Source organism: Eptatretus burgeri, chromosome 16, assembly GCF_056783735.1.
Source record: "Eptatretus burgeri isolate ZD-2024b chromosome 16, Ebu_testis_v1, whole genome shotgun sequence".
NCBI classification, from domain to species: Eukaryota; Metazoa; Chordata; class Myxini; order Myxiniformes; family Myxinidae; genus Eptatretus; species Eptatretus burgeri.
Genome location: NC_140976.1, coordinates 22946230 through 22959057, shown reverse-complemented (window position 1 = coordinate 22959057; position 12828 = coordinate 22946230). Strand labels below are relative to the sequence as shown.

Below are 12828 nucleotides of genomic sequence, written 5' to 3'. Positions count from 1 at the left end.
TAGTAAAAACCCAAATTAAAGGGTTCTGTCAACAGTATCGTTTTTTCTCAACAAGGGCTCACCATGAAGTAAAGAAAATATTACAGTTCGAGATTTTACAACTCCAACGGGTCATCGGACAAAATAATAGTAACATACAAAAACCTTAACTGAGAAACAGTCCTTATTAAAGGAAATAACCGAGAGGAATGCAAGCGGTGCCTTCGTTCGGATGAGGGTGCGACACCTGAATGAGGCAGACGTATCAACAAAGTACTTCTTTTCCTTAGAGAAACGTCTTCCCAGTAAGCAGCTTTCTCAGTTGCAATTAGCAGATTCATCCATTGCCTTTACACAATCAGTAATCAAACTTTTCGTGAAGGAATACTTTTCGAAAATATATTCAATGGAACAAATAAATCCTGTCAGTGTCGCCTCTATCTCCGTAGGCCTGTCAGTGTTGTGTGAAGATGGGCGTTCCCAACTGGAAAGACCCATCACCTTGGATGAACTTGGCACTGCCCTGCACGGCCTTGCCATTGGGAAAGCACCTGGATTGGATGGACTTACAACCAAATTTTACAAGAAGTTTTGGCACTTATTGGGTCCAGAACTCATTAACACCTTGAACGCAAGCTGCCAGTTTGGAGAGCTACCTCAGAGTTGCCGACGAGCTCTTCTTACCCTCATCCCAAAAAAGGGAGACATGCTGATTATTGAAAATTGGCGTCCTATCTCCCTGTTATGTACGGACTATAAGATATTTTCAAAAGCCCTGACATCGCGACTTACTCCTCATTTATCCTCGTTGTTGAAAGAAGACCAATGTTACTGTGTCCCAAAACGTTCCATCTATGACAACATCTCCCTTGTGAGGGATATCATTGAACTGTGCAAGGAAAACCCTAAAGATTTAGGACTTCTTCTCCTTGATCAGGAGAAAGCCTTTGACCGTGTTGACCATCGGTACATTTTCGAAGTACTTGAGCGGTTTGGACTTGGTTCAACCTTCATCTCTTATATTAAAATATTATACAATAATATTTATATTGTGCTTAAGGTAAACAATGAACTTGTTGCACCTTTGTCTATCAACAAGGGAATTAGACAAGGTTGCCCTCTTTCCAGGTTGCTTTATGCTCTTTCCATCGAACCCCTACTGGTTTCTTTGCGCTGTAGACTAACAGGTGTTAGTTTGTCCCAGCTTGAACGACCCATCAAGGTACTGGCATACGCCGATGACGTGTGTGTATTCGTACAAGATATCAATGACGTTAACATCGTTCGTTATTGTTTGTCCTTATTTGAAAAGACTTCTTCAGCCAAAGTAAATTGGAACAAAACAAGCGCCCTTTGGCTCGGTCTGTTGTGCTACTTGGCACCAAGACTTCCTGCTCCACTGTCATGGGCCAATGATGGTGTGAAATACCTTGGAGTGTTCTTAGGTAACAATACCACAGTAGCAAAAAATTGGGCTGGTCTGCTTGAGTTTGTTGAGGGCAAACTGCAAAAATGGAAAGGTCTGATCACACAACTGTCATATCGTGGAAGGGTCTTGGTCATCAACACACTGGTGGCCTCTACCTTATGGCACAGGTTCTTTGTGCTGCATCCTCCTGCGGTGTTGCTTCAACAGCTCCAGAAGTGCTTTGTGTCCTTTTTCTGGGACGGAAAACACTGGCTATGACCTGGGGTCCTCAGTTTACCACTGACCGATGGAGGACAAGGCCTGGTCGACATAAAAAGCCGGCTAATGGCCTTTCGGCTCTCAGTTGCTCTTCGCATGCTCTACACGCGACCCTCTCCCCATGGGTCAACGTCGCTCATCACCTTTTGCAACAGGCTGGGAGGCTAGGCTATGACCACTCTCTTTTCCTGATGGACCTTTCCAAAATTGACACATCCCCCCTCTCTGGTTTCTATCAAAGCATGCTAAATGCGTGGCAAACTCTGACAATAACGAGAGCTACACATTCTTACACGAAATAGATGTTTCTGGAAGAACCTTTGTTCTACAACTCCTTTTTCCATGATATGCCTGCTGATAGGTGTTTTATTCAATGCTTTACCGACAAGGGCGTTAAATCTGTCACAGATCTTCTTCGCCCAAACGGCAGCTGGATCGGAGCTGATGCATTGGCAAGCCTGGTCAGTGTGCGATCCTCTCGAATCGTGGCACGCATATTAGGTAGTGTGCTTTGGACATGCACACAGCTCGCACCTGCTTGGGAGCAGGACCAGCAAAGCGATGAACAAAATGCACATCGAATACCTTCTCTCTCTACCTTTCCTGAACTCGTGTGTGCTTTTTCTCTTGCCAGCCCTCTTCCTTGTGCTCCTTTTAACGTAGGCTTCAATGGCCTTCTCAAACAAAAAAACCTTTATTTGGGTTGTGGAAAATTTATTTCGCAATGGCAAATAACACAGCAGAAGGTTCGATGGAGAGACCTCTTACCTTGTTCTCCCCCTTCTCCCTTGTTATTTTCCGAACTGGAAAGGTTTTTATCCCCTCCCCCCCCCCATACCACCATGACATGGTGACCTCCAATGGAGACTAGTTCACTGGATCCTTCCTTCAAATCACTTATTACACCGTTTTTCAAATCTGCTTGTAGATGAATGTCCTTTTTGTAAGAAATCTGTAAACCTTTTTCACATCGATGTTGAATGCCAACGGTTGGCACCTTTATTTATTTTACTTCGGAATTGTTTTGTGAGGTTTGGTTTGATTTTTAACACTTATGTGTTCATCTATGGATTGGATATCCCACACAAAAATTCCAATGCTGTGTTTGCCAATTTCTTGCTTGCTCAGGCAAAGATGCAGTATATAAGTCAAGGAAAAGAAAACTTGATGGTGTTGGAGTAAATGATGAAGATGCTTTGTTTTTGTTCCAAAACCTTGTAATAAGTCGTGTTAAATTGGATTTTGCTTTCTTTTCAGTAACGGGAAGATTACCGCAGTTTGAATCAAAATGGTGGATAAAAGAAGTGATTTGCAAAGTCCGAGAGGAATGTCTATGCTTTTGTGAAATGTTTCGTATATAATCCACCCGATTCATCCTTTCCTTTCTTCAGAAATTGTTTCTTGGTTTTCTTTCTTTCTCTGAAATGAAAATGTAACTCCCATTTGGGGGCTTTCTTTTCTATTTTTATAATAAAAAGATACAAAAGTCTCTCTCTCTCTCTCTCTCTCTCTCTCTCTCTCTCTCTCTCTCTCTCTCTCTCTCTCTCTCTCTCTCTCTCTCTCTCTCTCTCTGTCTCTCTCTCTCTCTCTTTCTCTCTCTCTCTCTCTCTCTCTCTCTCTCTCTCTCTCTCTCTCTCTCTCTCTCTCTCTCTCTCTCTCTCTCTCTCTCTCTCTCTCTCTCTCTCTCTCTCTCTCTCTCTCTCTCTCTCTCTCTCTCTCTCTCTCTCTGTCTCTGTCTCTGTCTCTGTCTCTGTCTCTGTCTCTGTCTCTGTCTCTGTCTCTGTCTCTCTCTCTCTCTCTCTCTCTCTCTCTCTCTCTCTCTCTCTCTCTCTCTCTCTCTCTCTCTCTCTCTCTCTCTCTCTCTCTCTGTCTCTGTCTCTGTCTCTGTCTCTGTCTCTGTCTCTGTCTCTGTCTCTGTCTCTGTCTCTGTCTCTGTCTCTCTCTGTCTCTGTCTCTGTCTCTGTCTCTGTCTCTCTCTCTCTCTCTCTCTCTCTCTCTCTCTCTCTCTCTCTCTCTCTCTCTCTCTCTCTCTCTCTCTCTCTCTCTCTTTCTCTCTCTCTCTCTCTCTCTCTCTCTCTCTCTCTCTCTCTCTCTCTCTCTCTCTCTCTCTCTCTCTCTCTCTCTCTCTCTCTCTCTCTCTCTCTCTCTCTCTCTCTCTTTCTCTCTTTCTCTCTTTCTCTCTTTCTCTCTTTCTCTCATTCTCTCATTCTCTCTTTCTCTCTTTCTCTCTTTCTCTCTTTCTCTCTTCTTTCTCTTCTTTCTCTTCTTTCTCTTCTTTCTCTTCTTTCTCTTCTTTCTCTCTTTCTCTCTTTCTCTCTTTCTCTCTTTCTCTCTCTCTGGCCAGTTGTGCCTAATTCTTGCCCCGCTACCCCATCACTGTCAATTTAACCTTTCTCTTCTATCAGCTTCGCTTTTGTAGAATATTAAAACATCAAAATAATTTGTGTGAATCTTTACAGATATCTCTTTGACTTGAATCACAGGAATTCCCGAGGAATTTGAGGTTTTGTCAGTGAAATAAATTAGAATGCCACAATATAATGTTTATATACATGGTCCTCCAAAGATTTTCATTTTGCAGTAATTTATTGTTTATGGTCTCTTGAGATTATATTATCATAATATCCTACCTGTCTGTAAAACCATGAGGTCAGAGGTGGTTCCATTTATGTGAATGGAGGATAATGGTCCATGCCTTTTGCAAATGAAAATTCATGTTTCGTTAAGAGAGTTCGGCAATCATCCTTTATCTAGATTCTTTAAAATGCATGATTTATGCTTTTGAATTTTATGTAACAACTCATCCTCTCACAATAAGCTGGAAAGCAATAATTCTCTTGATGACTAATTCAGCTTGGTGAAGAGACATTTTTGGTACTACCTGCAACAATGCTGAGGCTGTCCTGGCACTGCACATTTGCAGCTTTCATTTATTTTCTTAAAGGTAAAGTCAAATGTAATTTGGAAACTTGCATATCTCTTACAAACACTCAAAAAAATAAGCAAAATGACTGACATTTTTCACACATGTGGAGGGAATGAGCATTCCATACAGAATTTGCACAATGTGTGCACAATTCATTTTTATTGAAAATTGCCAAAAGCATAAAACAATACAGAAGAAAATAGGACAGCACTTGGTAGAGTGCATAGTACCTCTGCCAGGAGAACAGTTTACTTTTTTAATCTCACTGATAGGCTGGATCTGCGTCCGAGCCTGAACCAAAATCTAATTGGCTTGTTGTCACCAACCCAACTCATCCATCGAGTTTTATCACAATCTGTCCACAACGTTTTGAGATATCATGCTACAGTACCTTCAGAAAGAATTCACACCCCTCTACTTTTGTCACATTTTGTTGTGTTATAGCCTTAATTTAAAATGGATTTTTGTTAATTTGTTTTTGTCACCGATTTACACAAAATACCCCAAAATGACAAAGTGAAAACATGTTTTAAATTGTTTTTGTTACAAATAATTATAAATGAAAATTTGAAATGTCTTGCATCAATAAGTATTCAACCCCCTGAGTCAATACTTTGTGGAAGCACCTTTGGCAGTGGTTACAGCTTCGAGCCTTTTTAGGTATTTCTGTATCAGCTTTGTACATCTGGATTTGAGGATTTTCTCCCATTCTTCCTTGCAGATTTGCTCAAGCTCTGTCAAGATGGATGGGGAGCAATCGATGAACAGCAATCTTTAAGTCTTTCCACGGATTCTCAATGGGATTCAAGTCTGGGCTTTGGCTGGGCCACTCAAGGACTTTCACGTTCTTGTTCTGAAGCCGTTCCAGTGTTGCTTTAGCTGTATGCTTGGGGTCATTGTCCTGTTGGAATGTAAATCTTTGCCGCAGTCTAAAGTCTTTTTGCACTCTGAAGCAGGTTCTCCTCAAAGATTTGCCTGTATTTGTCTCCATTCATTGTTCCCTCTATCCTTACAAGTCTCCCAGTCCATGCCACTGAAAAGCACCCCATAGCATGCTGCTGCCACCATCATGCTTTACGGTAGGGATGGTGTTGGATGGATGATGAGCTGTGCTTGGTTTCCAGCAGATGTAGCACTTTGCATTCAGGCCAAAGAGTTCAAGTTTCATGTCATCTGATCACAGAATCTTTTACCTCATGCTCTCAGAGTCTTTCCAGGCATGCTGCAACGTCCAGGCATGCTGTCATGTGCTTTTTTCTTAGGAGTGGCTTCTGTCTGGCCACTCTCCCATAAAGCCTGAATTTGTGAAATGCTGCAGAAACTGTTGTCCTTCTGGAAGATTCTCTCATCTCAGCCAAGGAACTCAGTAGTTCTGTCAGAGTGGTCATTTTATTCTTGGTCACCATCCTGAAAAAGGTCCTTCTTGCCCGGTGCTCAGTTTGGTCAGACGGCAATCTCCAGGAAGAGTCCGGGTAGTTCCTTAATCATTCCATTTCCTAATGCTGGAGCTCACTGTGTTCTTGGGAACTTTCAACACTCGAGAAATTGTTTTATACCCTTCCCATGATCTATGCCTCCTCACAATTCTATCTCGGAGTTCTACGGACAGATCCGTGGACTTCATGGTGGAGTTTTTGCTCTGCCAACTGTGGGACCTCATATAGAAAGGTGTGTTTCTTTCTAAATCATGTCCAACTAGAACGGGCACTCAGTAGAGCGTATACCTTCGCCAACGCTACATTTTCCCCCCCCTTCCCCAGAAATCGTTGATTGTGAGGGTATTTAATCCCATACCACATCTGCCATCTCATATGTGTTATGATGGCTTAAAAACATTAAATTTCCTGCTGTTTGACACTGATTCACGTACATTGTACAATTTCTGTATGAACTCCCTGACCTTTTTGGGTGTCGGTGTCAAGTCAATCTGATGACAACTGGTCACATTATAAGAAATCAAATATTACACATCACAGGATAGGGAATTGAATTCTAAACATTTTGAATCTACTTACATGCAAATTGTATAAGAATTGACCGTGTTATGATGATAAAGGTCGTTGGCCCCCCTGACCTTTGACCCAAACCGCTAACGAAGGTAATGACATCATTGTGTCATATCGTATATCACAAGATTGGGCATTGAATTCACAACATTTTGGCATTGGTTGCATGCAAATTGGATAAAAATTGACCGCACTATGGCAAAATGACGATTTTGACCTTTTCATGACCTCGACCTTGACCTTTGTACTCTTAATTTTGTAATTGGTATTAGAGTGTGGGGAACAGAACAGTCAACATTTTGGTGTTGGTTTCATGCAAATCGGATAAGAATTGACCGTGTTATGACTAAAACCGCACATTTTGCAATGTCGTGACCCCCCCTGACCTTTGACTCCCAACCGCTAATAAGGGTTATTACGTCATTGTGTCATGTCACATATCACAATTCTGAACATTTTGGCATTAGTTGCATGCAAATTGGATACAAATTGACCGTGCTATGGTTTAAAGACGATTTTGACCTTGACCTTTGACCCGATCGCTCCCAAAATCTAATCAAATGGTCCTCGGATAATAACCAATCATCCCACCAAATTTGCTGCGATTCAGTTCAATACTTTTGGAGTTATGCGAATAACAAACAAACAAACACACATATTCACAAATAAATAAATAAATACACAGCGATCAAAACATCACCTTCGCAACAAAGTTTGCGAAGGTAATCAATTGAATTAGCCACAGGTGGACTCCAATCAAGTTTTAGAGGCATCTCGAGGATGGTAAATGGAAATTGGATGCACCTGAGCTCAATGTGGAGTGTCAGAGCAAAGGGGTTGAATACTTATTGATGCAAGACATTTCAGCTTTTAATTTTTAATTTATTTGTAATAATTAGTAAAAACATTTTTTCACTTTGTAATTATGGAGTATTTTGTGTAGATTGGTGACATTTAAAAAAAAATTCATCCCTTTTAAATTCAGGCTGTTACACAACAAAATGTGACAAAAGTCGAGGGGTGTGAATGCTTTCTGAAAGCACTGTAAATATAGTTTTTGACCCAATCTCTCAATGGTGAAGAATCACTTGGATTCATTTAAAAGTTTGCATGTCCATATTCGGACTCTGATCTTCACCAAAATCGAATGAATTTGTCCATCTCACACACTCAACCCCTCCACCAAATTTCGTCCGAATCCGTCCATCACTTTTTGACATATCATGCTCACAGACAGACAAACAAAAGACAGGGGTGAAAACATAACCACCATCAACCTTCGGTGGTGGAGGCAAATATATTGTTGTAGATTATCGAGCAAAGAAAACGTCAGCCTGAATCTCTCCCATCGCTCCTGATTGCTGCAAACATCAGAGTACAGGAAAGTGTCCCATTAGTCATTGCTTTGAATCGGTCAAATGACTTACTTTGGTAAAGTTGTGTTGACCGCCTTCTCAAAAAGCCAACTCCCAGAAGTGTTTCTCATCCACAGAATTAAAGAAAAGTTGTCTCTTGAAGACAACAATTGAACTGTAAGTCTTAGCTCTCGGTTATCGCAGGTGCAGTATCGTATGCTTGTGGTTCACACAGCACGCGCTTCCATTTGCAACCGGCGTGACACATCCGGACCCCCCACATACGGAGCATAAAGCTGACTCCAAAATGCACTGTGCCTTTCACAATCCACATACTGTGCAGCTTTAGTGTCCCATGGAGTACAACACTCGACAAAAATACAGAAACGTTGCAGAGTTTTTGCTGCAAATCTCAATGTAATTCTCACGCTTCTTGGTTCTCAGTCCCACACATGGCATTTGACAAGTCAAATCTCTCAGTCTTTATTTTATATGATAATATTTTCATGTTGCCTTTTTTTTACAGAAGGTTTGTATTTAGTTTTCACAGTCCCATCACCAACAATAACATGAAATGATTGCTGTCATTATTGACTCGCTTTTGTCACACTCGATGACATCAACATGTCAGAAATTGCCAATTATTCCAGGATGTATGTTTCATATTAGGGCACCTCATTTCCTGTGATGCATATTGTTGTGATGAACTGTGAAAGGCAGTGAATGGGGTTAGAAGATGTCTGGGAATTCAAAGAGCGGCAGTCACACAATGGAATGGGTTGGGGGGGGGGGGGTAGGAATTGGGGGCTGGGGATAGTATTTGTGCAAAGCTGAGTTTCACACAACTGCAGCGAAGCAGCTTCTTCAAATATTAGTGCAGGACAGATGAGGTGTGTTCTTCCCAGTTGTTTTTTTATGTGTTGCTTTAGTATGCGAGTGCCAATAGCACCTTGTCAACCCAAGCAATCCAGTAAGCTCATTGTGTGGTTGTGATGCTGAGTGAGTTTCCTTGTACCATCTGCACACACATTGCCTCAACACCACCATTTCGCATGCCCATGGGAAATGCTCGGCATCAGCAAAATGGGATGAAAACGACGCCGTATAATTTTTGCATATATTAATGTGTTCTTCATGCGAGCACTGAAAAGCTGTTCATTTCTTTCCCTCCCACCTACTCACCCCTCCATCCCTCCTATAATCTGAAAATAATTATATGGTATGGTTTGTCATTTGAGATTAATTGAAAAATCGAGCATTTGAATTTGTTCTGGGCAATTGATGGTCCATGTTGAAAAGAGAGACCTCATTTGTAGCTCCACATGGCCAATGAAAGGAATACCTGATTTGCAAATCTGCAGTTCTGTTTTTTGTTTTCTTTATTGATTTTGTTTAGGCTGAATGACCAAGATGCTATGCTTGAATTGGCCATCAAAAGGAGCAAGCAGCTACAGCTGGATCTAGAAAGATTCTTGGCCTGGTTGACCGGTGCCGAGACCGCGGCCAGCCGTCTCGAGGAAGCCGGTCGTGCTGAAGGAGTCTCTGAAGGCCTGCCGGAAGCACGAGTGCTTCTCAGACAGTACCAGGTGCGTGATTGTTGTGAGCATAATGTGCCGATAATCTTGCACCTGTTTTTTTCTTTTTTTTTCGTCATAGTTATTCTTGAGGAGACTCTCGTCACAAAAATCTCAACGGAAGGGAGCCATGCTGGGGTAGTGAGTGGGAGGAAATTGCATTTTGTGATGTGCAGAGTTTAATTAAATTTGGTGAATTACCTTTGTTTTACAAATTCCGAGAATAACCATTCTTTTGATGAATTATATATCAGAGAGGCACCAGAATTCTAACCGTAAGGCAAACACATTTACCAAAAGAATAACTTGGCAGTTGTACTCCATGAGTTATATAGTTAAAGCCCTCCCATGGTGAGAACCATATGGTACACCTTGTTAAACTGCATACAGAAGGGTTTCATTTTTAGTGAGACGATAAGTTTTGCTTTTTGACCACAGTTCTTAATGTCATCAGCAAACAAATTAAGTTGCATCCCCAAGGTTTCTGCTCGGGAGCCAATGGGATTTAAGAATTCTGGTCAGGTGACTCATGAGAACCAGGAAACAAAGCACAATTCGCTGGAGAAATATTGGTTGTTGAAAGTACGACTCTGAGCTTCAATGCATTTATGGATTCGGGGCCAGATTCGATGACAAACCACTATTGATGTTCAAACACTTCAGGTGTTATAATTGGAAGTTTTTTTCAGCCATTGATGTGCTTAATTGTGGTCACTCCCACCTCGAAGCTATCTAGCCTGGGTTTGAATCTCGGCACAGCTATAAACTGTCAATGTCATCCCGGTGTTTCACAGACAGGGTGATTCATCAATAGCTGCCGTCCCTCGGATGGACGTTAAACTGGCATCCTGTCTGCTGGCATTAGTTGCTCGAGATTAAAGATCCCACGGTGTCCTTCGTGAAGAGTAGGTGGGCTATCGCCGGCACCCTGAACAAATTACAAATTCCTGTTCCTGCCATAACCTTGGTCGAACGACAAGCTTGGCCAGTCAGTCAGTCAGTTCATGAACGACTTGGCCCAAGCTTCCCCCGGCTAACCCCATATGAACGTGAAAATAATTGTGGCCATTAAATAATAATAATAAAAAAGAGGTGCTTAATTGCAGTTTGGCCTGTAACCACTTCCCAAACTTCAGAATCTAATTGATTTGTAACTATCATATCCATGCTTTTGATTATTTGAGTCGTCAAAACTATTCTTTTTTTGGGGGGTGGGGGAGGGGGTTCATTATTACATCAACTGGCAAATCCACTCTCATATTCTGTGCTTGAGCATCACATTCCATTCATGGATGTCTTTCGGCTATTCGAGAAGCCCCAAATGCTTGGATAACTTCACAACATGTGACATCATCCTTTGAACTGCTTGTGTTCCCCGAACCCCAACTTTTCATTGACTGCCTCACTTGTTTACATCTTCTTCAAGCCTCGACTTTGTGTCGGTCTTTATTCTTCAACATCCTCCTCTGGCTTATAGGACAGCAATGTATGGAATCACTTTTTGTGCAATTGTTGCCAGTAATAGTGATAAAATTATAGCCATTACACTAAACGATATCCTTGGGCAGGCAATATTGGCTTGTCGGGCTTTGGAGCACAGCCTGGAAGTTATTTGTGGAGGGGTTGGCTGTTAACCAAAAGCCGGCGTCTGGGTATGCTACCGAACTACGTTGCCAAAACAATGTCAGAAAATTGATTATAGCATTAATCGAGCTCTTGAACATCCACATTTCTTTCCATTACACTGTAATTGCATTTCTTCTGTTTGATGCATTGCTGTTCTTAATCTCATATCACTACCTGAGGCTTCTTTGAAAGCCTTGCTTTTCTTTTTTTCCCATACTTTTTGAAGTAGAGGCAAACAAAGCAATGATGGTGCATTATTTAATTATTCTATGGTTTCTTCTTGAAGTGATTAAAGGTTAATTGCTCTGTTTGATGATCATTAACAATGTTGGCAAAATTTCATTGCTGCCCTGGTATAACATCAGCTCGGCATCAGCAAAATGGAATGAGCAAGCAAACACCCTTAAGGCCTGGTCACACCTTGACGTTTTAGCCAGCGATGGCAACGTATTAAAATGTATGCAAAACGCTGGCTTACGTTGAACTTTTGATGTTTTTTTTTTTAAAGATTCGGACGTATTCATAGCGACTTGGTCTTATGTATAACGCATTGGTTACGGACACAGAACGTTTCGTTGTGTTATAGATAACTTATACCAACGAATGCTGAACCTGTTGTCGGCCTACACAACCGATGCCCAACGATAGTCTAACTTAGGCATAGCGCGTTGCACGCATCGCCGACGATGTCGTGACGTAGCCTATTAAAAGGCTGACGCACAACGATTCGAATCATAACTGCCGTAGAAATAGAAGTGACAACATCGCGGTCACACCTTGGCGATCTTGCCAGCGTATGCCGACCGAAGAAAAATGTGTCTAAAACGTTGGGGCACGTCGAATACGGTATGAGTAAGTTTGGTATACGTGAGTACAACGCTAAAGTACGCTATCATACGTCGTAGTAAGTAAAGTACGTCAAGAAATTTTAAACATGTTCAAAATTTTACGCCGTACTCGGCGTATGACACACGTTCCGCATGCGATGGGGATAGATTTTACACACGATATGTGGACGCTTACACACGTCCACAAAGGCTACTTATAAGCGACTCATAAGTCGAAACACGTCGCGGTAATGTCTTTTTTACGCGAAACTTATTTCTAACTTATGTTTGACGTGCTTTGAACCAATTCTTTACGTAGTCCCAACACACATCGACATATGTAGACGTATTCCAATGACGTCTTCCGGTCGACAAAAAAAAATAAATGAACGTGTTTCTATCTTACAACTGCCATATAAAGACGTGTTCCCAGCGGTTTTGGGAATTGGTATATAAAAATGGTGTTCATACAGGGGGAACCCAACAGTGTTTTCGAGTCCTTTTTGAGTCGATGTCCATGTCAGCAGTAACAGTATCAGTATTAGTATTAGTATTAGTATTAGTATTAGTAGTAGTTTGTTCATGTTGGCAGTAGTAGGTGAGTGTGAGGGGGAGGGTGTGGGTTATGATGGATCGTCCTTGCGTTTAACGATTAAACGATTTAAATGATAAACTCAACGATGTAAATGGCTGCAACTCCACTTTTGAAAGTAGACACTTGCGATCAACAATTGGATTTTTTTTTACACTCAACGACTTTTAAACGGTACCACTCAGCTATTTTCATTGTTTACAATGAACGATTTAAATTGCTGTCACTCGCCTTTGTTTTTGTTTTTTTGTTTTTT

The 12828-nt window shown here is 41.5% G+C and overlaps 1 protein-coding gene across 6 annotated transcripts in view; it reads left to right on the top strand.

Moving 5' to 3' along the window:
• The window catches only part of LOC147010706 (dystrophin-like), a 1018488-nt gene that overhangs the window by 851089 nt on the left and 154571 nt on the right, over nucleotides 1–12828 (top strand). For all 6 annotated transcript variants that reach the window (XM_085859617.1, XM_085859614.1, XM_085859615.1 and 3 more), the window contains one exon: nucleotides 9350–9539. In XM_085859617.1, the coding sequence (XP_085715743.1) occupies nucleotides 9350–9539 (190 nt within the window). The remainder of the gene's footprint in view (nucleotides 1–9349; nucleotides 9540–12828) is intronic.